The sequence below is a fragment of the Coffea arabica genome, chromosome 2c (genome assembly GCF_036785885.1).
Source record: "Coffea arabica cultivar ET-39 chromosome 2c, Coffea Arabica ET-39 HiFi, whole genome shotgun sequence".
NCBI classification, from domain to species: domain Eukaryota; kingdom Viridiplantae; phylum Streptophyta; class Magnoliopsida; order Gentianales; family Rubiaceae; genus Coffea; species Coffea arabica.
The window spans coordinates 71,506,964-71,533,150 of NC_092312.1; the positions used below are offsets into that span (position 1 = coordinate 71,506,964).

The window sequence follows — 26,187 nt, forward strand, 5'->3', positions numbered from 1 at the left end:
GTAGCAGAAATGAGAGCAGAACAAGAATATGGAAACTGTTGGGGGGAATGAATGTGAAACATCATATGGAAATTCCTAAAGGGGTTTCTACTTGTGAATGAAGTGATAAAGACTAGGATGGGAAAAGGAGAACAACGTGCAAGTGTCTGTGGCAATCAAGTGGAAACATTAGAGCACATGTTTTTCTTCTGTAAAAATGCAGAAGCAATATGGAAATGTGCTCCTATAAAATGGGATGGACTGAAAAAGTATAGAGACAACTTCTGGCACTGAGCTTCTGGGAGTGACCCAGAGAGAAAATGGTCATGATCATATTGCTTTAACCATCAATATTTTATGCAGATTTGGAAGGCGAGGAACGAGTTCCAGTTCAACACAATGAAGAGGCAACCAATGACACAGATCAACAAGGCCATATCAGAATGGATAGAGTGCAAAGAAGCACAAACAGCTATAATGGAACAAGAGGAGATCAGAGGGCCTAAAGAAGAAGATAAAAGATGGGTTCCACCAAGGGAGAAATGCATCAGAATCAATATAGATGCAGCGGTACAGACATCAAGAGGGAAAGCTGGATGGGGTATAGTGACTAGAAACTCAGAAGGGAAACTGATCTCCACGTGGGCAATTCCTCAAAAATGTCCTTCAGAACCAACTGTGGAAGAAGAATTAGCCATACAAATGGCCTTAATGAAAGCTAAACAGAAAGGATGGAAGGAAATACAGATTCGACCAGATTGCAAAAATGTAATACGGAAGCTGCAAGAAAACTCTGCTGAGAATGTGTACTGCACTACAATTCTGAAGGATATTATCAAGTTGAAGAATGAGTTTGATGTTTGCATTTTCTCTTTGATTAGAAGAATAAACAATGTAGTTAGTCATACGCTGGCAAATTTTGCTCTGAGCTTGATTACTGTTGTAACCTGGGAAAGAAACTTCCCAACTTGGCTCGATACACTAACCAAGGAAGATATGACGAGCAGTTGCTCAGAATTTTGTAACATAGTTTTTATGCGATGAAAGTTATCGTTTTGGGGGAAAAATAAAGGCATCCTCTAAATCTCTCAAACTACTTCATTTCCATTCTTGATCTAGCATGGCAACGCAAGGCTGTATATTACATCTGCAAAATGGCATTCTATATAGGGATGTGATCAAGCCAAGTCGAGCTCGAGTATTGTTATACTCGAGCTCGACTCGACTCATATATATCTAGGCTTGAGCTCGACCGAGTACAAAAAATCGATACTCGAAACTTGACTCGAGAAACTCGCTTTAAGCTCGAGACTCGACTCGATAAGGCTCGACCTTTAGTCAAGCCTTATCAAGTCGAGTCTAATCAAGTTTTTTAACTCGACTCGAATGTAAATTTCGTAAAACTTATACTGATAATGATCATTTTATAATTATAATACATATATTATTTAAATTATAAATATATTATTTAAATACTCCAGCTCGACGAGTAGCTTGACAAGTCTCGAGCCTCAAAATATTGACTCGAAACTCGACTCGAATGACAATCGAGTAGCTCGAGACTCGGCTCGAACTCGGGTTGAGCTGTTGACTGAGCTACTCGATTACGACTCGCGTACATCCCTAATTCTATGGAATGCATTCCGAATATTAATTTTATCACAAAAATAGCGCTACAAATGAACAAACTTACACGGCCTGTAAGTACAATGAAAATATTGAACATAGCAATCCAAAAGAGCATATTTAAGGTAAAAGATTCTTTAACTTGCATCCCAAAATAACATGCTAATATAGTTCGTAGTCGGACATTGCTTGAAGTTAAATCAAAGTATTGGATGCGGATCAAGAAAACTTATCTTGGAACATCTTGCGGCACATTCTATACTATAATTGATCAGCACCTCAATCAGTTGATGATAACAACCTGCGCAAATTTCTTTTTAACTCCAGTCCGGGGCCTTATCTATTTATACTATAAAAGCCAGGGAAGATGGCTGTGGATGCCCCAAAAGACCACCAAAACAGTTTTGATGTAACAGCTTTTGATACAACTAAATAACGCAAAATCAGGAGTCGTATAACGCTGAATGTCAGAAATGCAAAATCGAGCTACAATGTCAATAATAATAATAAGAATAATGATACAACAACCATATAAGTTCTCAAAAAACCATGAGGCGGAGAAAGAACACACTTCCATATCTTGTAATTAACTAATATATGGAGTGCCTTTGAATCCTCATGAATGTCTTACAGCTTCAATCATCTGCCCCAAGAAATCCCATTCCACGAAACCTTTCTGGGGTCCCTGATCAATCATAACTAGCATTCAAGAAATTCAGTAGCTTGTTCCGATTATTTTCTGCCATTTTGTCCTCCTTTGATTTCTCAAGCTTTAATAGAATCTACAAGTCAAGAACACGATATAACCTTAGGTGTCTTCCTGATAATATATATGACAATCTAAAGCTACTTAATGCGAATCAAATGCAACCAGTAGAAAGCAAATCTTTTCTAGCATGAGCATCGAGTCAGCTCATCTGACTTTTTCATATTTCAGTAAGAAGATCTACGCACAATATAGAGTCATGAAATCCTCCAAGACACCAGTTTGCATTAATGTTTTACATTTAGATGACTATATTGTGCTAATTTTAAGAAGCCGGACATCTACCTTTTTGCCAGAGACAGCACTACGACGGACACTGTCATCTTTGTCTCGTCCCAGAAACTGTATTGTACCCAGAATATAAATTAGTTCACAGAGGAAAAGAAAACTTAAGCAGCAAATTTCAAAAGGAAATCTTAGAGGGCGAAAAGACAACCTTAGACAGCTGCACAGGGCTGCTACTCTCCTCCTGCTGCTTCTATATATAGCTCCCATTACCAGGATAAAATCCGAGGCAGAAACAACATCCGAGCAAGCCAATCAACCACCCCATCATCATGCCACAGACCCAGCTCCAATTTCGAAGAGCCATTAATTAAAACAGACAGAAAGTATTATAAGCGTCACGTCAAAAAAAGTATACACCAATTCATAAAAACAAAACCAATAAACTACCACACATGAGAGAACTCTTAACATGGCTAAGAAGGTTGTTTCAATCACAACATTAGGGATGTGATCACTCTAATCCAAAGCTGAACCAGTAATCTACCTCTTTGACTTTGTGCTTGTGACGTTTATGCTGATGGCTTTTCCTTTTCTCTTTATCCTTGCTCTGAAAGATCAGAAGCCATTAGAAGGTTACACAATGGAAGAGGAATAGTAACCAATGGGAAGTAAATAAAGTCATTATTCAAGACAACCTTCTTGGGTCTGTCACTCGATTTGTGCCTCTTTGAACGATTTGATGCGTCATGTTCACTATCAGAGGAACTGCAATAACAAAAAATATGGCATGAGACGAAATCTCCAAGTTCCTGTTATAGTTTAATTAAACCAAATAGTAATTCGAAGTCACTTTTTCAATCTGCAGCATATATACATTAATAGAAATTCAAATTCAAGTTCCTTGTGTTTGAGGGGGAAAAGCCAAAGTGCAATATGGCATCATTTGAGAACAACATAATGTACAGACCCTCTAATGCACGGCATAATGAGTTTATTAACAGAGCAGAGAACTTTTAGGTAAGCCTTACAGAGATTGCCTAATAAGTAAGATGATCTGCCCATCTTTAGACCGCAATAAACCAAGCAACCCCCTTTAACATCGGATCAAACAAAACCAGAATTGAAAGCATTTTAAGAAACCTTATAGATACTAGGAAACCTCCTAACTACCAATTACTTTCCAGTTTTTTAATGTAGATTTCCTGCACTTTTGGAACAAGTAAGAGATCAGACTTGAAGCAGGCTTCTGGAAAATACAGTTCCAACTTTTATAGCTAAAAAGAAGTTGACCACATGGTAGTATTAAACAATTTTGAAGAGACTTGTGAAAAATTTGAACTGATTTAGGCTAATGCGATAGTCCTGTATTTCCAGTGCAAATCGTATTAAGGAATCTTGACCAATCTTCTACCATTTCTTGCTCAATACCAGGTAACCATGTTACCAATAGACAAATTAAAATCAGATCCAATAGAATGAGCACCATCTCATGGAGTGAACAAGTTATTGATTCCCAGCATTCCATGTTTTGTCTGTTTAATATAATTTGCATTCTATTAGTCTGCTCAACCTATGAAATAGTTAATTTTGGCAAAATATAGGCAGCATATTATCCCCCGTTCCCGTCCCTTCTCTTCATAGCAGCATCTGCTGACTGCACCGCCTCTATATTATGAAAGCTTTCTATTCAAGCTAAGAATACTCGAAAGTATAAAGTTCAAATTGGTACCACCATCTCATAAGGAAAAATCCAAGAAAAATTTTGACAAAGGCAAAGCCTAAAATTTTGCATTGAATTAATAAATGATTTCAAGCAAGTGACTAGACTTACATTCAACTGACATTACAAACACCTTAACAGCAAGTGTCTCCTAACTACAACAAGTGCGTAGGTTGCCCAAGGGGAGCCCACGCTGAAGTTGAAAACAAAGTGAAAAAGAATGAATATCCTTGAAAAATGATATTAAAACAGTTTAGGTCATAAACAACTCAAAACAAGGTTTCTAACCCCAAGCCTAGAAAGAAAAGTAAAAAACAATAAACCACCGCAAATACAAGGTTTATTTACTGTCACAGACTGTCAAGGCACCAAAGTGACCTAAGTAATGCCTTTATGAACGCCTCCATTATGCCTCCTTGTATTGCAGCTTGAATTAGCAAGTAGATGACAAAAATGGTCTACCTTACCCTAAAGGTCGGATTTCATGAGCTAATAGTATGTTTAATCTAGCACTGCTTACTTCCAGCTAAAGAATATTCTTAGATGTTCCTACATATCTATAGCTTCCTTTTAGCTTACTAAAAGCTCAATATTATTTTCAGAACAAGAAGCTAAAATCTTCTCTACCCAACCAAACCACCCGTTGCATTTTTCACTGCTTTTTGACAAGGCAGAATTCACGATAATTAAATGCAACCTTAGAAAAAGAATCTAAATTAAATAAATCACACACCCCCCCCCCAAAAAAAAGGAAAAATTAAAGAACTACAATCCCCAAAACAACCAAATGCAATCCGTAACATCCTAGAACAAACGTCAGTCAACAGATTTCCGAGAAAAGAAAAATCCAAACTTCATCAAATAACAGAGGGGAGATTTTCTTTTCGAAATAATTAAAATACAAGATAAAAGGGAAGGGTCGAAAAAAAAAAATGAGACCTGTAATCATCATCCGATGAAGCGGAAGAGGAGTAAGAAGAGTATCGGTCGGACGAGGAGGAGTGGCGCTTATGACGACGCCGTTTGGATTGAGAAGAGCGGTGGTGGCTTTTCTTGCTCACCTTGAGCTCGTCTCGGTCTTTGTCTTTGTCTCGGCGTTGATGGCGGCGACGACGGTGGCGCCGAGGCGAAGAATCCGACGAGCTGTCCGATGAAGAGGACGCCGAGGATGATGAGGTGGAGGAGGCCGGCATACTTACGCCAGAGATTTGGGAAGTTCTCTTCTCCTTTTGCAAAATCTGGGATGAGCTTCGACTTTCGATTGGTATACTGGTGAACGGTTGGGACTTAAACGACGTGGTATCAAGGGTTTTGTGCTTTTTTTTTTTTTCTTTATTTTAACCTTTCTTTGCTTTGTTGTACCTAGTGCAAGTGTACAACTAGAACTGCTATTTTTAATTTTCTAAATTTTACTCCAATGACTCCACTTTTTCCTAAAATGAACCCTGCAAAGTTTGCTATCTTTAATCAAACTTAAAAAACTAGTAAAAAATTGAATAAAGTTTAATATGGTTTTGACTAGATAATTAGGAATCTAGAATAATGCAAAAAAATTATATTGGATGGCTCTCTAATTTGATGTGAAACTTTAAAAAAGAAATATGATGGACAACTCTCTACACTGTGATATGGATATTAAAACTAATAATGTCATTGTAATAATTGCGGAGTAGCAAGATTTTGAATTTTTAGTTTAACTTGGTGGTGTTTGTAATTTCAACTTCATAAATTTTTAGCAATGTTAGTTTGATTTGCAATACATATTTTTAGAAATTCTAAGAACATATACAAAAATATTTTATTTGTATTCAATAAGTAGATCAATATGTTGTACAAAAGAGGGAAAAGAATGCAATTCCATATAACTTTTTTTTTTTTTTGTCAAAACGATAACATTTGTATTGATTTAAACTTGATAATACAAGTATGCTTTACAAAAGGGGCAAGTTACCCTCACAATCCTTTCGTGCTAGATATTTTATCCAACCCGGGAAATTTGTTTCTCAATACACATCATTAACTAACTTCAAAGTGAATTTTGCTAGCCTATGACACACCTCATTTCCTTCCCTATATATAAAGGAGAAATTGCATTGATCATAAAACTCCCTTAGCTTATAACTAAATGAGACTTATTTGTATGTAAACATTAAATTCTTGAAGGTGATGATGCATAGACTAAACTTTCATTTGTATAGTGTTTTTGAATACTATTTTAACCATTTTTTTAAAATTTCATCAATATATTTATTAGAAAAGTGTTACAATAAATTTTTTTCAAAAAAAAAATCTAAAAGCACCATATTTTGCTATAAATTTCTTTTTTACCCCCCTTTTTTCACTTTCATTTTGTTTGTTCCCAAATGAAGATCCTTGGGTTTAAGGCCTTCATGATGATGTAAGTACCTTGCGAGTCAATAATATTCGATTGAAAACTATTTTTGACATGGGAATAGTGGACCAAAAAGTAGGAAAGAAAGCTTTGTGAATCAAGAGCTCAGTTTGAGACAAAATATGAAGATTCTTATTTACTTTTCTAGCTACAAATTAGAAATCTTGTGCTCAAGGGTTTTTTTTTTTTTTTTGAAGGAAAAGTGTTTAAGGGTTTGAGTTTGTGTTAATATAGGAAAATTATAGATATTTTCATGGTTAATATACACTGCATGATACATAATTTACATTTAAATTGTCACATTAATTTTCATGTGTTTTCCCTTGCATTTAGCCACTTTCATGATTAAGTTTAAGTTTTTCAACAGGCAAATGGATGAACTTAATCAAATGAATGCCTCAAACACACTGTAGACATACTTCACATTTATCTGTAGGTATAATTTTTATTAACATATTACAGAACTCTTGTCTCTCTAACAAACTTGTAGCTGATCTTGAATTGGTTTGCAAATTCTTGTTTCCATAATAAAATTTGGGAAAAGCCTATTTGGACGTACTTCATTTTTTCTTATTTGCACTCCCATCATTTTGTTTTATCATATAATTTAATAAATAAAAATGATGTGATTAAAATGATAGTGGAAGTGTAAACAACATTTTCCAAAATTTTATGTATCAATTTTTGTGGTCCTAATTGGCTATGCAAAATATCATAGTGGTATTAATTTGCTAGTGACTAATGGGATGATTTTATCTTCTTCTTCTTCTTCTTATCATTTGTTGAGAAATCAATGAATGATAAGAAGAAGAAGAAGAAGAAGCCCTTGCATGAACTGAGTTGGCTTATTTTATTGGTTAGGAGATGGAGCAAGCTAATTGTTTGTTTTCTGATAGAACGATTATTTGGCGTATTTTGCACTATTATTTTGTCCTAATTTTGGCTATTCACGGTGCTAAAAATTGGAATTTCACTCATATTCGATATTTGTGTGAATTGTAGGTGGTAGGCATGAAAAATGATCTCGCGAGATAAATTTCTAGAAGACTTTTCGTCTCAGGGCGTAGCCACGCCTTAGAAGGTGGACGAAACCGAAAGACGGACCATAGTCCACGTGAACCCGAAGCACTGGATTGGAACCTTGAAACAAAAGTTGTGGGCCTCCTAACCCTTTGAAGACTACTGACGGCTACAAAAGGCGGAAGAGACCAAAAGAAAAAGGGATTCACGTTTTTGAATTGGGAGGATTAGCTCTAGTTTTCTTATTTTCGTTCCCTAGCTGTCAGACGGCAGAGACCTTTTTCGTTTTCGCTCTTGGTTTGGGCGCTTTTGACTCTTTTGTTTTTACTTTGGCTCTGTACAATTTCCGTTGGCTTGTGCGTATACTTTTGGGGCTTCAGTACAAACATCAAAGCGGAGACAAGGAAGACTTTTTCCTTTTTCTTTCTTCGGTACTTTAGCGTTTCAAATTCTGTGATGTTTGCACGGGTGTCTTCAATTAAACCACGCGGGATTGACACGATGAGGAGCGGCTAATTTCCTCCTCTACCCAAAGGTTGACGCGAGGGCGCGGTCCATAATATCTGTGAGATCTAATCGAATTTTCATTATTTCTTCTAATTTATTGCTATTCGTGCGTTTCCTGAATTAATTGTTCATGGGTATTTTATTAATTGAATATCAACGGCCGGGTATTTGATTTAATTTAATAGTCTACTGCCACGTTAATTAAATAGAATCCGTAATTGTTCATTTAGTTAACATCTCGTGGCAACCACCATAATTGATTTTATGATGGGGAAACGCAAAATCTAGCTTAAATAAACCCTCTTAGCGTGTTTATTGTTTAGGGTTGGGTTCTTCTAACTTTAATGCAATTGGGTAATTAAATTCCTACGGTCGTACCTAGGGTTGTTATCTGGTTAGAGAAGCAGTCAATGGTCGTACCTTGACTGTCGAAAAAGTAAGGAAGAGCTGGTTGTTAGAGTTTATTGATGGCTATAACCAACCTAGTGATAAATGGATGAAATATCTTTGCATCGATGAGCATTTATTTGGACCGTGCCTGAGCAGTTGATCCTTTGGGTAGAACTTTTATTAATTGCTATTTTTAGTAAATTGTGCTTTGTGAGTTAGTTTTGAATTTTGCTTGTTTTATTTTATTTTATTTTTATTTTCCTCCCATCAAAAACCCTCCATACTCTGAACTCTAGAAGAAACGAATTATCCCCAATCCCTGTGGATTCGACCCTACTCACCGCTATATACAAAAGTCTGTATTTTTTCTCGAGTAGGTATTTATTATTGCACAGGTTCGGCACCTGTCAATTTTTGGCGCCGTTGCCGGGGATTGGTGCCTGATTAATTTGTTTCTTTTTGAGTTCATTTTTTTTATTTTTCTCTTATTTTTTTGTATATATTTTATGGCTGCTAACATTCCGTATTTTGGTGATAGACTGGATTTTAATTTTACAAGGGGTTATGAGACTCATGCTTTTTCTAATGATCAATGGGCTGTTGCAAATTGTGGAGCTTATTTTGCTTCGAATTATTCACCCGACATATGCCCTGCATTTCAAGATGGTCGAAGTACTCCAATCGATACTTTTGGAGATTTTCCACCTCAATATCGAACGTGGTATGACCCTTATTCAAACGGGTATGAGTAAGGATGGTGGGATGATTCCACTTTTAATTATGAACAAAGGCCAATAGATTTTCAACAGCTAGAGTCTCAAGGACCGTCATCCATGTCAGGTATGTCTCTTGAAGAAATAGTTAAATTAATAGCTATTAACACATATCAAATTCAACAGGAGACATATCAAATTCAACAGGAGACACGTCAATTTCAACAGGAGACACAAAGGTTGATTAAAGAGATGGAAGATGGAAGGCGTGAATTGGCATCTACAATGAGCAAATTGATTTCTCCATTTTGTGAAGAATTGCCCTCAGCGATTATTATCGACCATGAAGAAGATGAGGGTATAATTATCCTGACAAATGACATGGAACTGCAAGAGTCTCATGAAGAAGAATCTAAAGATGCAGTTGAAAAGAGAATTGAAGTACAAGAAAAGGAACCCCAATATCAAATTGTTCAAGTGGATGAATCCAGTGAACAATCTCCAAATGCAGTGACACCTCCCCCATTCCTTGATCAATATTCTCCTGACTCTTATTCTTTAATTCCTGTTAGTGAGATTGATTTTATTATACCAGAAAATTTTGAGTTTCATGACAGGAATGAGTTAAGAGTCACGATGGCAAAATATCTCGAACTAATAAGTGCCCTTGATGGAGGAATGAGTGAAGATTTAAGGTCATCACTTATTTGTTTGGCGCCATCAACTAATCCATGGGAGACCGTATCTCGTGTGTTCAAAGATTACTCTATTTACGAGGGATATCAAGATTATATAGAAGATGAAGCACTGAAACGAGTTATACGATTTTATCCTCTATGAATAAACATGGTGATGTCTAGCCAAAGACATTAAAAAAAGGCGCTGCTTGGGAGGCAACCCAAGGATTCTTTTGTTTTAGTTTTCTTATATTTTTGGAATTTTTATTAAGTGTTAGTATCATTTAGTGGATTGTTGTTTTGTGGCAGGAAGCTGGCAGTTGGACATGCCCACTCTAGTTGATCATGCCTAAGGAATGAAGTTTTGGAATTGATGGTCAGAAGACTCTAGCTTCCAAGGCGTGCCCACGCCTTCCAACCCTTCCGAAAATGAAACTTCAGTCTTCTCCTTCCTGTTGGTGTTGCGTCCATCGCCGCCACTCTACATTGTGCACGCAGCCGTCTCACCTCCTCCGCCTTAGTGTCTTACTTTCCCTCCCCGGTGGTCAGGGAAGTTTCTTTTCTTTTCTCCTAATACTTCATTTGTCTTTTATACATTGAGGACAATGTAGATTTTAGGCGTGGGGGAGTGGCTTCCATTTTTTTTTTTGCTTTGTTACTCAAAAAAAATGAAAAAAAATGAAAAAAAAATGAAATAAAATGAAACAAAAATGGATAAAATGAAAAAAAAGGAAACATTGTAGTTAGTTGGCTTTTTGTTTATTTCTATGCTTGTTAATGCTGGAGCATGTTGCTGTGATAAATGACACAATCAAGGTGCGTGGGTATGTGGGTAAATATACTAGTTATGCATTTCGTTTTTCCTTGGCAATGTTGTTGAGTGTTGAATACGCTGGACGTGACCCATTCTTGAAACTTTTGAGAGCTTTTGAGCCTTATATGAGCACATTATTCTTGTTTGCTCTATTTTTGTTTGATTGAGTGGGTATCACACATGGTATTGGCATTCTAGAACTTGCTAATTTATACATGTCGAGATCACATTTTTGTTGAATGGAATGCATTTGAAATGATAAGGGAATTTAGGATTTAACCCTATTTAGCTATCTTAAAAAATCAAACCCTCATCTTATCTCCCAATAGTGAACCAATTTGAGCTTTTATCCCTCTCTTTGTTTGTTAGCCGTACTGGATAATCCATGACCTTTTTAGACTCTTTTGTCCAACCTTGTGTCATTAAGTGATGTCTGAAATTCATTACTTGTGCAAGGTAAATAAATCTGTAGTGGCAAGTGTTGTAAAAAAAGATGTTGTATGGTGCTGTTTCTGTACATCTGAGATCGAAAGAAAAGCCAAAAAAAAAAGAAAGAAAAGAAGGAAAAAAAGGGGAGAAATCGGCAAAAAGCTGGTGACCAGAAGACTCTGTCTTCCAGGGCGTGCCCACGCCTTGCTAGACGTCCTCTCCAAAAAAAAAAAAAAAAATTTCGAGCACTTGTACAGGGTGTACAGCAAATGGAAACTGCCTTGTTAGTGAAACTCCTCCGGTAAAGCACTGTGGTTATTGGTGAGTTTCGGACATTCTCTTGACACTTTACCCCCTATCTATACCTTCTTAACCCGCCTTTCACCTGAACCCCATTACAACCCTATTAAAGTCCCTTTGATTTATGTGTTTGGTTCACTTTTAAGTGGTGGAGATGCGATAAATGTGCAAGCCTATGGTAATGGCATTCCGTGATGTTGAATTGAGCGTTCCTAGTATTCATATATATTCTTTGAATTACAACATGTCCGGGGTGTTTTACTTTTGGTGATATTGTCAGGGACTCTAGATGCTTGTGTTAGTATAAACTACTACATGACCTTTGCTCTCTTGGTTGTACTTCTGAGCTCCGAAATGCTTGAGGGCAAGTATTGTTTAGGTGTGGGGGGATTTGATAGAACGGTTATTTGGCGTATTTTACACTATTATTTGTCCTAATTTTGGCTATTCACGGTGCTAAGAATTGGAATTTCACTCATATTCGATATTTGTGTGAATTGTAGGTGGTAGGCATGAAAAATGATCTCGCGAGATAAATTTCCAGAAGACTTTTCGTCTCAGGGCGTGGCCACGCCTTAGAAGGTGGACGAAATCGAAAGACGGACCATGGTCCACGTGAACCCGAAGCACTGGATTGGAACCTTGAAACAAAAGTTGTGGGCCTCCTAACCCTTTGAAGACTACTGACGGCTACAAAAGGCGGAAGAGACCAAAAGAAAAAGGGATTCACGTTTTTGAATTGGGAGGATTAGCTCTAGTTTTCTTATTTTCGTTCCCTAGCCGTCAGACGGCAGAGACCTTTTTCGTTTTCGCTCTTGGTTTGGGCGCTTTTGACTCTTTTGTTTTTACTTTGGCTCTGTACAATTTCCGTTGGCTTGTGCGTATACTTTTGGGGCTTCAGTACAAACATCAAAGCGGAGACAAGGAAGACTTTTTCCTTTTTCTTTCTTCGGTACTTCAGCGTTTCAAATTCTGTGATGTTTGCGCGGGTGTCTTCAATTAAACCACGCGGGATTGACACGATGAGGAGCGGCTAATTTCCTCCTCTACCCAAAGGTTGACGCGAGGGCGCGGTCCATAATATCTGTGAGATCTAATCGAATCTTCATTATTTCTTCTAATTTATTGCTATTCGTGCGTTTCCTGAATTAATTGTTCATGGGTATTTTATTAATTGAATATCAACGGTCGGGTATTTGATTTAATTTAATAGTCTACTGCCACGTTAATTAAATAGAATCCGTAATTGTTCATTTAGTTAACACCTCGTGGCAACCACCATAATTGGTTTTATGATGGGGAAACGCAAGATCTAACTTAAATAAACTCTCTTAGCGTGTTTATTGTTTAGGGTTGGGTTCTTCTAACTTTAATGCAATTGGGTAATTAAATTCCTACGGTCATACCTAGGGTTGTTATCTGGTTAGAGAAGCAGTCAATGGTCGTACATTGACTGTCGAAAAAGTAAGGAAGAGCTGGTTGTCAGAGCTTATTGATGGCTATAACCAACCTAGTGATAAATGGATGAAATATCTTTGCATCGATGAGCATTTATTTGGACCGTGCCTGAGCAGTTGATCTTTTGGGTAGAACTTTTATTAATTGCTATTTTTAGTAAATTGTACTTTGTGAGTTAGTTTTGAATTTTGCTTGTTTTATTTTATTTTATTTTTATTTTCCTCCCATCAAAAACCCCCCATACTCTGAACTCTAGAAGAAACGAATTATCTCCAATCCCTGTGGATTTGACCCTACTCACCGCTATATACAAAAATCTGTATTTTTCTCGAGTAGGTATTTATTATTGCACAGGTTCGGCACCTGTCATTTTCCACGTTACCTCACATGAAGAACTTATATCCCGCAAAAAAATGTCATTTTTCAAATACCTTTCCTTTTCCGCATGAAAACCTATGAGATTTGCCGTATACAGCCAACACAAGTTTTACACTCAAAGACTCATATATAGCCAAGTATAAAAGGACAGGATATTATTATACAAGCAAGAAACTATTGGTAAAAAGAGATGAATGCTAGTAGTAGCTACTCTCTCTCTCTCTCTCTCTCTATATATATATATATATATATATAGACACAAACAAAAGTTACTACTTTTTCTCCCCTATGTTAATACGGAATTATGTTATTAAGCATTTGAAATATATGTTCAGAAATATAATGGCAATACATTAAAACAAAAATCTTGATATATATGATAAACCATAAACGAATATAAATTACTACTGTTACTACTACCATATTCCAAAAAAAAAAAAGAATATAAATTACTACAAATTGGCCATGAACTTAACATTAAGTGAAGAAAACGAAATTACAAAAGGGATAAAAAAAAATACACAATTGGTTATTTCCAAAAAAAAAAAAAGGGGGAAAAAAATTTAAAAAAAAGTCTTTTTAACTCGAGATTTCTACACTTGATTCCTTCGAGCTGTCTGCATTGTCATGGGAAAATTGAATCTTACAGTTCATTGCGATTTCATCACTGGAATATTCTACCGTCGGATAACAGATGCCAACATGTCACCAAATCTTTGCTATAAGCCGCCTAAGACGTGAACCTGATCTCCGTTTGCGAGTGGGAGTGGGAGTGGGAATGGGAGTGGGAATGGGAGCGGGAGCTGGAGCGGCAACTGGGCTCAAAGCTGGAGGAAGGCCATAGCTTGTAAGAGGAGGGGCCGCTATTGATGCAGATCCAATGTCTGCATTATCAGTTGCTGCTGGTTGACGGAAATAGAATGCCTCCTTGCTTCTGTCTGAGCCTAAGTCTTTGGTTTCTTCTGGTGCTACAGGGGAGTATTTAACACTGGGATCCTCCTGTGGTGGTGGGTAAATGAATCCAGAGTTGTAGGGGACACGAGCTGATTTTATCCAGTGATTGCCGTCGATGAATTTGGATGGAAGAAAACGTTCAACTCGAGATGATGGAAGCTCCTTAACACCATTCCATTGAGCACGGAGCATCTTATTGGAGGAAGGTCCTCTGTTGTTGAATTCAGCATAGAAGAGTGTGTCGAGAGCAAAAGAGCCATTCCAGGCCAACCATCCCTCCGGCTGGATCAAATCATCAATGAAAGATTCCATGATGATGGTTCTTGAGAATTCTTTCCATGGACGGCCAAGATATGATTTGAGTTGAAATCTGTATGGGAAATATGCTGGATCGGCCACAAAGCTGCAATTCTGTAGCACCAGACCTGTTGGCTGGCGCACGTCCTTCCTGCCTTGTGCTGTGACGATACACTGTTGATTGTCCAGAGGCTTTCTGACCTCCAATGTGCAGTTTTGGAGCACGGCAGCACTATCACCAAATACAAAATCTATGGTTCCAGAGATTTTACAGTTGCGGTAGAATTGGCGATAGGTGTGTGCATAGAGAGTATCTTGGAAGCCATCGAAATGGCAATTGTAGAAAATTGTTTTGTCAGCTCCAACACGCACTGCCACGGCTTGATGCTTTTCAGGGCCAGCAGCATTCTCGAAGCCAATGTCCTTAGCAATGAAAAAGTCTCCAAGCACAGCTGCATTCAAAGATATTTCTCACATTATTAGAAATCCAAAAAGGAAAAAGTTACATTCCCATTTGAATTACTGGCGTTGTGTCCTTTGTTTGATATATTATTAGTAAACCAAGGCAATGTATCATAATAATTGGGAAAAAAAAAAAAGAAGGGAGGGAATACATACCGACTGTAGCCGTGTGGTAAGTCGGAACTCCATCAATGAAATTCAATTTTCCAGTAATCCTTGTCTTGGTTGGGCCATCACCGATAACCGTCAAATGAAGCAAGTTCTTATGAAAGGTCACCTTCTCTTCGTAGACACCCTCTTTGATGTAGAGCACAAATTCTTTTTCTTCATTTTTGGTGATATTCAGGAGTGCCTCGTTGATCGTCGTGAAATTGCCGGATCCATCCTTGGCAACAATGAGATCAGGTTTAACTTTACGTGGCTTAGCTCGAAGCAGCCTGCGCCTTCCTTCATCTATCCAAGAAGGTAAAATGTCCATACCGTGACCGAGGATATCATCAGATAGGAGACGACGATTTGTGAAGGCAGGAAGTTCCAAACTTGTGAGGACTGAAGAGATGTCATTGATCATAGCAAGACCATTGCTAGTCAGTTCCATACTAGTCTCCAAAGATTGCCTCATTTTCTCTCCTGCATCTCCCTCGGCACCTTCAAAACCATCCAGACATGTCTGTTGATATGTAAGGGCACCACTGAGCCAAACCTTGATATCAGCAAGCATGTCATCTATGTTGCTGAAATCAAAAGTTTGGAACTTGGCAAAAGATCTTTCAAGATCCTCAACAGCCTGGTGTGCAAGCTCTTTGCAGTTTTCAAGAGCCAATTTGGTTCTGGGATCTTTCTGAAGCTCTTGCAAAACAGTTGAGTTCTTGGCTGCTTCGTTGATGTAATTAGTGGTAGCCTTGAATGCAGCCTGAATGAGTTCTTTGGGATCTGTGGAATTTCCAGCTTCGGCTTGTAGGGTCTTGATGCAAGTCTCTTTGTAATCTGTAGGTTCACAGATTGTCTGGATGGCCTTCTGGGAGTCAGAAACTGCTTGGTGATTGTAGTTGTCGGTGTCGGAGTTTTGGGTGCCTAAGGTGACGGCAACCACCATAGCCACTAGGACAAGTGAAGCAATGCCAAGAATGGCAAATTTCTTCTTGGCCTGGCCAGCCATATTTGACAATTGTATAGCTATCAACAACTGCCAAATGAAATCACTTTTCTTATAACTTTTTCAGAAAGGTTGTGGCTAATAGAACGAATTATTAACCTGATGATCAGTGGAGAAGGGCCAGAACAGCTACTTTGTGACCCTCTCCTTTCAAGCTATGTATTAGCCCGCAGGATGCTGTTGGCCCTGGAGAATTACTAGAAAGATTGTTTTATAGGAGGTGTGTAAATCAGTATGTGAAACTTAGTAGTTATTCTGTTATATAACATGAGGCTCAGAGAGAAACCTGTATGGAGAGTTAGAGATGTTTTTACTATGGTTAGCAAGTGGTGATTAACATTCGGCTGTTTTCTTTGCTTATATAGTGGAACTGTTAGCAAGTATGGACACAATCACATCACACGGATAGGACACGGCAAACATCCAATCTAACCTTTTATTTTTACATTTAGACACAAAAAAATGTCTTAAATTACGGAGGACACTTCTTGCACACGCTATAAACTTGTGTTGGATAAATTTTAGGTAAAATACCAAAAAATTCCATGTGATTTGTTGAATGTCTAGTTTAACTCCCACTGATTTAGAAACTTACACTGTAATTCCCTGTAATTTCAACTAAATTGAAAATTAGACAAAAAGCATCCAATTTAACGGTTATGTGTGAAATATCAATAATCTCCCTACTATACAAGAAATGTTTTTCATTCGATTTTCAATATAGTCAAAATCACAAAAAGATATAGTATAGCTTTTCAAATCAAAGTGAGTTAAATTGAACATTCGCCAATACGTTATCAATATGTGCTACATAATGGCCAAAACAAGCATGTGTACGTACATCAATTGATTCATACAATATCAAGCATATAACTGCAATCAAAATGAATTAATCATTTAGGAGCTTTATTCTTCACACAAGACTAAAGTTTAGATTCTGTAAGACCCTTTTATGTTAATTTTATTTCGTATAATTTTCCACATTGGTCGCAAGGAAATCATCTCTTATCGTGCAAATAAATCATACAAAATAATTTTTTTTTGTTTTTGTTTTTTGATTTTGATCATTGATAAAATAAGCTGCAAAATCTCTTTTCCTTTGCCTTTAATCATATCATCATTACAGCGAAGTTAAAACATTTCTGATGCCAAAGTTCAATAAAGCCGAATTGAAAGGGCATTACAGTATACAAGTTCCATCCTACAGTCTAATTATCACCTTAATTAAATCGATTATGAGTTTACCCAAAGTTGCCTCGCCCCAGTTTATTTCCTTCTTAAAAGCTTTCTCAAACTTTGACCACACACTTAATTATTCAAGAAATATTTCGCTTGAAAAGATTAATCACCTCACTTTCTCCAACAATTCCCACCATGTGATCCAAGGAGTTTGGCATAAGATTTAGCAACCAAAACAAAGCTCACATTAAGAAAGACTAAAAGCCAAAGCCTTCAAGTGATATGATTACAACATTGCAAAATAAGATTAGATGCTATCTATTTAGCCAAGCTAAACTGTTTAGAATATAAGGTAAAAAGTAAGGCAAATTTTATATGCATTGACAGTGTATATAGTATTACCGTTAGATTCATGATACGTGCACAAAAATTGGATTTCAAATTCAAATTTTGCATAGTTGTTCTTCATCCAAAACTGGCAGTGTAGAAAAAATTAGTCCTAAAAATTATATAGATAAATCTCAGTTTATTGATTTTCGTCTTTCTAATCTTGCACCAGCTTCAACCAAAACAAGAACCGCCCAAATGGAAGGATTTTTAGGCATAAAGAAAGCCACCAATGTAAGGAACTCCGGTAGCAGGCAACCAGAAGTCCCCAGATATGAAAATGGACACAGTGAAATTAACAACAGCAGATGCACTTGTGATCACATGATAGCCAGGCCATGTAACCCTGTTGGTAGTGTTCGATCCCGGACCAGAGTTGTTATACTCAGCATAGTACAATGTACTAAGCGCAAAATCCCCTGACCATGGTGCCCAACCAGCAGGATTAATCAAACCATCCATGAAGGATTCCATATAAACCGTCGTGGAATAATTCTTCCATGGTCGTCCAAGATACGTTTGTACCGTCGCATTGCTCAAAGATAAGTCGGTGGCGGCCAAAATGTTGCAATCTTGAATAGAAGTACCAGTATTTTGGTTTATGTCGGTTTTTCCTTGGGCAGTGATGGTGTTGAATTGGCCTTGGAGAGGAAGTCTTGAGTACATGTTGCAGAGCTGGAAAACAACAGCGGCATTTCCGAAAATGTAGTCTATGGTTCCATATATGTCACATTCCCTGTAAAACTGCCTCATAGAGTGGGTGTATAATGTGTCTTGGTAACCTTCAAAACTGCAGTTGTAAAATGTAGAAAGATCAGCACCATTTCGAACAGCCACAGCTTGGTATTTTGCTGCTCCAGCAGTATTACGGAACGTAATATTAACTGCAACAAATCCTTGTGCAACCACGGCTGCAAGAAATATATATTATGTTGAGATATGTACCAACATGTAGTTTTGATTTCTGAAATATAACAGGGCAAACATGAGACGATTGGCTCTCATTCTTCCCCTCCCCTCCCCCCCCCCCCCCCCCCCCTCCAAGAACCCCACCCACACACACAAAGAAAATAAGAAAACTCGAACTTTTGAGGGAGATTTGGAAGCACAAGTTACCCTGGTTCGATTTGAAAAATCACCTTATTCAGGAGGGAAGGAACCAATTAAGGTGTACCGCCCCCAAGCCTTAGGAATTTATATTTTTTGGGGGTAAATTACCTTTTAGCTCCATGTGATTTAGTATTTTATAACATAATCTCTTTATGGTTTGAAAACTTATGTATAGCTCTCTCATGGTTTGAGTTAAAGTGTCATCATTAGTTTTTCCCTTAAAACTAATCGTCAATAGTAAAAAGTCAAAATCAAACTAAGAAATTAACAAATTCACCCTTTTACTACCTTTTTTTTTTTCTTTTTCCTCTCTCTGTCTCTCTCTTTCTCTCTCTTGAAGAGAAGAGATGATTTTGAAAACCTATATTTTGGCCTACAAAATTTTAATTTTCTCCAAATACAAAAATGATGGAAGGGAAGTAAAATATAAACAAATAAGAAACAACAAAAATGGAAGGGAAATAAAAATAAATAAATAAATAAGAAACAAAAAAGATGGAAGAGAAATATAAAACAAATAACTAAGAAACAAAAAAAATAGTAAGAGGTGGTTATGTATAGGTTTGTAAACCATAAGGGGGTTATGTGGTAAAACATCAAACCACATAAAGTTAAAAAGTAATTTACCCTATTTGCCATGAATTTTAAAAGGATTTCATAGATGTTAGTTACAAATTAAATAAACTTTTTGCCTTCACAAAAATTTTCAAAAACTTTCATATTGACCCCCAAACCTTATAATCCCTCCAAAGTAAGTTTTCCATTGTGAAAAATAAATAAGAATTGCAAGGAAATGAATATATAGGAAAATTTGATGAACTAGTGAGACATTGTTTATTGGATGTATGCAATGAGATTAAGTTTTACGTATTCTTCGGAAGGTGCGCATGATTGACAAACACTAAAAAATCAATTTCAATTCTTTGCAGATGAGCGGATTAAAAAGAGAAAATTTAAAGAAGTCAAGGCTCAATCTACTAATTATGGTACCAAACAACTGTGACTAATGAAATTGCACGCCATATGGTCTAGATGCAACTCCACCTAGTCAGTTGGAAAAGGGCTTTAAAACTAGGCTGGCATACTATATATAGAAACAGGCTAAAATAATTTTACCCAATTTAGTCAAAGAGCCAAACACATTAATGAATAGAGCAAAAGGCTGACAGTTTCAGCATTTCAGGCAATTGAAAAGAAGAAGACATCCAACAATAACCAACAGAGGCTTGGACTTTCTATCAGTTATGTCCATTCTTGTAATAGAATTTTCAGCTTAAAGAATTGCAAATTGTGTTCAATTATGATTTGTCAAAGAGTTAAACTACAAATTTATTCGTCCTGCTCCATAAAGATTCATTTCTCTTAATTAATCTAGCTATCACGTAGGTAAACATGAGAAAAACATTATTTAGGGTGAAATTAATCATCAGATAAGCCTAAATTAGATCTTACTGAATCAATTGATCTGGGGGAGGGAAAAGGATGCTCTAGAGTCTTAGGTCATAGGCTACAATAGGGTAGTGCAAAGCCTCTTTACCACATCTGATCAGTATTCAGTGTCAACATTTTCCCAAAGCCAAACATTGACATCCCTCACGAAGCTGCATGCAGTATGCATACGACCTCATTCTACAATGCCAGGGCTTCTACTTTCTTAACTAGTGTTTTTGCATAATTATAACAATTTTTTGCTTCTAATAGAACAAACAAATATTACTAATGATATTGCTAGATATCGTTCAACACAATTTACTCTTAATAAATCTAGAGGAAAGTTCCAGAGAGGCTCCAACATAGGGCTTACTCTTAATTGATTATAGATTTTTTATTTTGGAAAATCAATTTTTTTGATGTTCTCGTTTAGTTTTTGTATTTAAATTATAAAATTTTTTAGTAACCAAAAATGCTAAATTTCATATCAATCAAATAGTAACTTTTGCTGATTTTGATTATTTTGTGTAATCACTGTCTATAATTAGATTGTGCAAAATCTAAGGCAGACGAGAACAAGGTATAGTTTTATCTAGTACCAATTCGAAGGACTAACTAAACAAAGTCGTAAAATAATTGAAGAAGTGTACGTACCAAACGTGGCAGAATTGAAGGTTGTCCATCCATCACCCACGCTATGATTACCAGTTATAATCGTCTGGTTTATGCCATCACCAACCATCATCAGATACTTCTTGTTACTAGCAATAGAAATGTACTCTTGGTAAACTCCAGCAACAACATGAATCAGGTAATATCCCTGGCCTGCTTGAGTGTTGTTAGGTGCAGCTGAAATGGCATCGTTAATGGTGGTGTAATTGCCACTTCCATCAGGATTCACCACGACTACTTTGGTAATGTTAACACTACCACCACCAGATTGTAGGAGTTTTCTTCCAATTGTTGACTCATAGAATTTAGGATGCCACCTTGATAGTCTCAGAGGCAAGTGATTTCTTGCATATTTCGCACCAGAAAAAGGGAATTTTTCACCAAGCAATCTGGATTTTGGGGTAGATGGGATCCAACCATGCTTGACAAGTGCAAGGGACACGCTACAAAGCATGGTTCCATTAGCTAATGAAGGTGAAAGGCCATTTGCGATTGCCCAAGCTGATGACACAGCATATAGTCCCTCCAAACAAGTCTGTTTGGAGGTAATGGTTGCACTAAGCCAAGTCTCCAAGTCATCATATTGTGAACTTTGGAGGGCATTTCCATCTTTTATAATTCCAGCAACACTTGATAACAAATCCACATTTGAACTGAGGAGAATTTTGCAATCCTGAAGAGCAAAAACTGTGGTCTGGGATTGTGAAGAACTTCCGGAATGTAAGTAACGGTTGATTGCAGAAAGTAAGACTTGGGATGTTGAAAGAGATTTCTGGATGGACAACCTGCCATAGTCATATATGTTGGTTGATTTGTTTTGAGGCATTTCAGAATTACAGAAATCCGGGTAAGGAGTAATGTCACAGAGGCCATCGGATGAAGTAGGTTTTGAGAATGAAGAAGATGCATGGATAGGAGACATGATTGAATGAATGATCAAAAACAGTGAGAAAGTAGAAATCGACATTGTTTCGATACAACTAGATTGGAAGGCAGCTTAATGTTGTGATTTATGATACACTTATGCGGGTTTAAATAGACAATTATGTCAAAAGAATACGATCAAGTTGGGGAGATGAACGTGGTGCTGACTTTTGGATGCCACTCTGTCATGAGGAAGTTTCCATTTCTTTATCATTAATCAAGCTCCTCTTTACTTAATAATGCACCAACCAAGTATGGTTAAAGCAGTTCCAGATCAAAACTGCGACTTAATATATTTTAATATGGTTTGATTAATGGGTGCACGTCGTTAATAGGGTCTCAAAAGTTTTTTTTTTTTTTTTTGAAAAAGTTTTTTAATTGAGAGGTGCAATACTTGTGATATTGTATATTTACATGACAAGTTAAATGTAATTTATATGTGTTAACAAGTGTTTGCTCATCCCCCAAAGCTTTCTTACTTAATGCGTCCAGATGAAGACTTCAATTACCATCCGTGTGAAAACTTTGGAGTTTTGAGATCCAGAAAACTGATGGTGCGTTTGATAAAACTGAAATTTGAATATCGAAATCTGAAATTTGAAATTTAAAATCTAAATTTATTAAGTTACTGAATTATTAATTACTAAATGTGACACATTTGAGTGTATATCACATTAAATAACAAATGAATACCTGATCACTTTTTTTTGTGGAACAAATTTTGGCTAAAAAATTCAGTAGTATTTAATTAATTCAGATATTCTAATTTTAGTTATCCAATGCATATGAATATATTAAGATCTTAACCCATTAAATTTAAGTGTTAAATTGAATTTTTAAGATCTAAGAGTTACTTTTGGAACAACACCTCAAATTTCAGAAATTTGTCTTTTCTCCCCTTGAAAATTTGTAAGTTTTCAAAATTTTCCTTATAAATGATATTTTGCCTCGAAAAAAATTCAAAGAATTTTATATCAAGTCTAAAGTTTATATGTGTATGCATTTCGCCCTCAAAGTAAATTTTTCTAGTTTCGTCACCGGTCAACGTTATCTCCCAATCTTGATCATCTTTACTCGTTGCCTATCACGTGAAAAATCAGCTATGTATTTCTGCTTGCATTATAGATGTATTATCCCATCCATGTAGTTGACCTTACGAAAGTCTCATTCTCGTTTCCTTGTGAACATTGCTGCATTTGGGCTTTTCCAGATTGTAGCCATTGGTAGATTCGTCGAAGGTTTTGCGCAAAAGACAATAATCATCAAATCTGGTTAGGGGTTTGTCATAAGACATTGAGACCCCTCGCAGGTTACTGAATAACTCAGGGGAGATTACAACAAAAACCTTCAAGTGATTAGTGTGAGATTGTCCAATGTGAATAATCCACAATTCATTTAGCTAGCTGAACGTTTTAAAACGCCAGGAATATTAATTAAGACACTGACAAGTATCCGACCATTAGCTGGTTCTTGTTTTACTAATCTTTAAGCTGCTCCAAGAAAATAAGAGACCTCGGATTGAGAAATCTTTATGAATGCAAAAAGCCACCAAGATAAGGAACTCCAGTGGCAGGCAACCAGGAGTCTCCAGATATGAAGTTGGACACAGTAAAATTAGAAACATCAGATGATTTTGTGATGACATGATAGCCAGGCCATGTAACCCTCTTGGTAGTCTTTGATCCCGGACCTGTATTATTGTACTCAGCATAATACAATGTACTCAGCGCAAAATCCCCGGACCATGGTGCCCAACCAGCAGGATTGATCAATTTATCCATGAACGATTCCATAACAACCGTTGTGGAATAATTCTTCCAGGGTCGTCCAAGATATGTGTTCACAGTCGCATTGCTCAAAGCTAAGTCCCTCGCGGCCAAAATGTTGCAATCCTGGATAGATGTACCAGTATTTTGGTTTATGTCAACTTTTCCTTGAGCAGTAATGGTGTTAAACTGGCCTTGCACAGGAAGCCTTGAATATATGTTACACATTTGGAGAACCACTGCTGCATTTCCAAATATGTAGTCTACAGTACCATAAATGTCGCATTCTCTGTAAAATTGCCTCATGGAATGAGTGTAGAGAGTATCTTGGTAACCTTCAAAACTGCACTTATAAAATGTCGAAAGATCGGCACCACTTCGAAGAGCCACTGCTTGGTGTTTTATTGCTCCGGCCGTGTTACGGAAGGTAATGTTCATTGCAACAAATCCTTGAGCAGTTACAGCTGCAAGAAATATTATTTTTAGACGTGTTAGTAGGTGGCATTACGTAGTTTTGATTACTAATTAAAATGATCCTCCACAAGATACCTCACCAGCACAGAATATTACTCAAACGTGTATACATGGTGAGAGTTTCAGACAACAGGATGAAAAACTTTTATCCTGAAAAGCATTTGTTCATCAAACTATAGCATAAGTTTTGACTTGTCTTTTAAATTTTTAATCCTATAATGGATTTCAGCTTCATGAACTGCAAAGTCCAATACCATTATGAATTCTTCAAGTATAAAATTATCCACCCTTTCCTGTACAAAGTCAGCCAGCCAAATGAATCCAAGCTTACACTTAACGAAAAAGGAGGACGATTTTAACCAGATCAAAATGTGTGATTGAAAAGAAACAAATGAGGTACCCAAGTAAAATGCGCTGTATGCATTTCTCTTGTTTTGTCATAAAATATTGGAATGGAACTAATATATTGCAATGGAAAGTCTGAAAATGTGAATTCCAAATACTACTTTTCAGTATGTATTAATCACAAATGATCCTGTTCGGAATCTTAAATAGTGAGATGTAAGTGCCAATTACATTCTATAATGCTGATTAAAAGGTGTAAAATTCCTTTTATACATTTTTAAAAGCAAAAACCTTAGAATAAAGTACTCCTCAGGGAAAGGTATCGCTGTCACAGCATGAAGTACTATATTAGAACTGAGTTACTAACATATCAGAGGATTGTGTATTTGTTTAGGGAGTTAATTCTCCAAAAAAAAAAAAAGAATAATAATTTGATTCCTAAAGAGAAGTAAAATGGAGTAATAGTGTTACCAAATGTTGGAGAATCGAAGGTTGTCCATCCATCATCCACGCTATGATTACCGGTGATAATTGTCTTGTTTATACCATCGCCAACCATCATCAAATACTTTTTGTTACTAGCAATAGAAATGTACTCTTGGTAAACTCCAGCAACTACACGAATCAGGTAGTACCCCTTGCCAGCTTTAGTGTTGTTTGGAGCTGCCAAAATGGCATCATTAATGGTAATGTAATTGCCACTTCCATCAGGGTTCACCACAACAGTTTTGGTTATGTTAACACTCATACCACCAATTTGTAGGAGCTTTCTTCCATTTGTTGACTCATAAAACTTAGCATTCCACAAGCTCTTTCTAGCATATTTTGCCATAGACAAATGAAATAACTCTCCAAGCAATCTGGATTTACCGGTAGATGGTTTCCAGCCATACTTGAGAAGAGCAAGAGACACCCCACTTAGCATGCTCCCATCGGTGAGTGAAGGTGAAAGCTCACTGGCAACGGGTGAGGCTGATAGTACAGCTTTCAGTCCGTCCAAACAAGTTTGTAGACAGGTTATGGTTGCGCTAAGCCATGTATTGGAGTCCTCATATTGAGAACCCTGGAGGCCATCGCTATTTTTTATAGTTTGGAGAATATTTGACAACAAATCCACATTTGTAGTAACAAGATCTTGGCAATCTTGAAGAGCAAAAACTGCGGTTTGAGACAATAATGAACTTTTGGAACTTAAATGACGGTTGATTGCTGAAAGTAGGACTGTGGATGTTGAAAGGGATTTCTGAATAGACAGCCTGCCATGGTCATGTATGTTGGTAGATTTGTTTTGAGGGAATTGAGATTTACAGAAAGTTGAGTACGGAGTCAGGTCACATAGGGCATCAGATGAAGTAGGTTTTGAGGGAGAAGAAGAAGATGCATGGACATGAGGAAATGAGATGGAACAAATTACACTGATGAGCAACAGGAGAGTAGTGCAACTTAAGAAAGTAGACATGGACATTTTCTCCATACTCAATTCAGAGGGTTATCAGATGTTGTGACAAATGGTATGCCACTGCAGGAGTTTTATAGGCAGGAGGGCTATAAAAATATGATCAACTTGGCTGGGTGAACTTGGTGCTGACTTGACTTTTGGAGGCCACACTGTCACGAACAGGTTTGCATTTTC

At 36.9% G+C, this 26,187-nt stretch overlaps 4 protein-coding genes across 5 annotated transcripts; all 4 read right to left on the minus strand.

Moving 5' to 3' along the window:
- Positions 1–2,038: 2,038 nt before the first annotated feature.
- LOC113727699 (uncharacterized) lies at positions 2,039–5,595 on the minus strand. 2 transcript variants are annotated; one of them, XM_027251998.2, is made up of 6 exons: positions 5,259–5,592; positions 3,295–3,364; positions 3,144–3,206; positions 2,808–2,849; positions 2,657–2,713; positions 2,039–2,387 (listed from the first exon to the last, which is right to left on the minus strand). In XM_027251998.2, exons 1-6 carry the CDS (start codon positions 5,510–5,512, stop codon positions 2,295–2,297), a joined length of 579 nt encoding a protein of 192 aa, XP_027107799.1. In that variant the 5' UTR covers positions 5,513–5,592; the 3' UTR covers positions 2,039–2,294. The 2 variants fall into 2 exon arrangements, 1 of the variants encoding a protein (XP_027107799.1); XR_011839609.1 differs by having other exon boundaries at positions 2,351–2,387; positions 2,808–2,943; positions 5,259–5,595.
- Positions 5,596–13,874: 8,279 nt separating this feature from the next.
- On the minus strand, positions 13,875–16,418 carry LOC113723717 (probable pectinesterase/pectinesterase inhibitor 58). The gene is made up of 2 exons (XM_027246696.2): positions 15,267–16,418; positions 13,875–15,100 (listed from the first exon to the last, which is right to left on the minus strand). The coding sequence occupies exons 1-2, from the start codon at positions 16,267–16,269 to the stop codon at positions 14,103–14,105; spliced, it is 2,001 nt and encodes a 666-aa protein (XP_027102497.1). The 5' UTR covers positions 16,270–16,418; the 3' UTR covers positions 13,875–14,102.
- A 1,490-nt stretch (positions 16,419–17,908) lies between these two features.
- LOC113724630 (pectinesterase-like) lies at positions 17,909–22,033 on the minus strand. Its single transcript, XM_027247512.2, has 2 exons — positions 21,028–22,033; positions 17,909–18,743 (listed from the first exon to the last, which is right to left on the minus strand). The coding sequence occupies exons 1-2, from the start codon at positions 22,010–22,012 to the stop codon at positions 18,043–18,045; spliced, it is 1,686 nt and encodes a 561-aa protein (XP_027103313.1). The 5' UTR covers positions 22,013–22,033; the 3' UTR covers positions 17,909–18,042.
- Positions 22,034–23,345: 1,312 nt separating this feature from the next.
- LOC113727732 (pectinesterase-like) lies at positions 23,346–26,041 on the minus strand. Its single transcript, XM_027252052.2, has 2 exons — positions 25,026–26,041; positions 23,346–24,199 (listed from the first exon to the last, which is right to left on the minus strand). Exons 1-2 carry the CDS (start codon positions 26,026–26,028, stop codon positions 23,499–23,501), a joined length of 1,704 nt encoding a protein of 567 aa, XP_027107853.1. The 5' UTR covers positions 26,029–26,041; the 3' UTR covers positions 23,346–23,498.
- Positions 26,042–26,187: the final 146 nt, after the last annotated feature.

Coding starts and splice junctions, on each gene's coding strand:
- LOC113727699 (XM_027251998.2), bottom strand. CDS start 5,512: ATGCCGGCCTCCTCCACCTCATCATCCTCGGCGTCCTCTTCATCGGAC. Junction 3,365..5,258: donor TCATCGGATGATGATTACAG/GTCTCATTTTTT, acceptor TTGTTATTGCAG/TTCCTCTGATAGTGAACATG. Junction 2,850..3,143: donor ACAAGCACAAAGTCAAAGAG/GTAGATTACTGG, acceptor AGCTATATATAG/AAGCAGCAGGAGGAGAGTAG.
- LOC113723717 (XM_027246696.2), bottom strand. CDS start 16,269: ATGGCTGGCCAGGCCAAGAAGAAATTTGCCATTCTTGGCATTGCTTCA. Junction 15,101..15,266: donor TTACCACACGGCTACAGTCG/GTATGTATTCCC, acceptor CTTTGAATGCAG/CTGTGCTTGGAGACTTTTTC.
- LOC113724630 (XM_027247512.2), bottom strand. CDS start 22,012: ATGTCGATTTCTACTTTCTCACTGTTTTTGATCATTCATTCAATCATG. Junction 18,744..21,027: donor CTTCAATTCTGCCACGTTTG/GTACGTACACTT, acceptor TATTTCTTGCAG/CCGTGGTTGCACAAGGATTT.
- LOC113727732 (XM_027252052.2), bottom strand. CDS start 26,028: ATGGAGAAAATGTCCATGTCTACTTTCTTAAGTTGCACTACTCTCCTG. Junction 24,200..25,025: donor CTTCGATTCTCCAACATTTG/GTAACACTATTA, acceptor TATTTCTTGCAG/CTGTAACTGCTCAAGGATTT.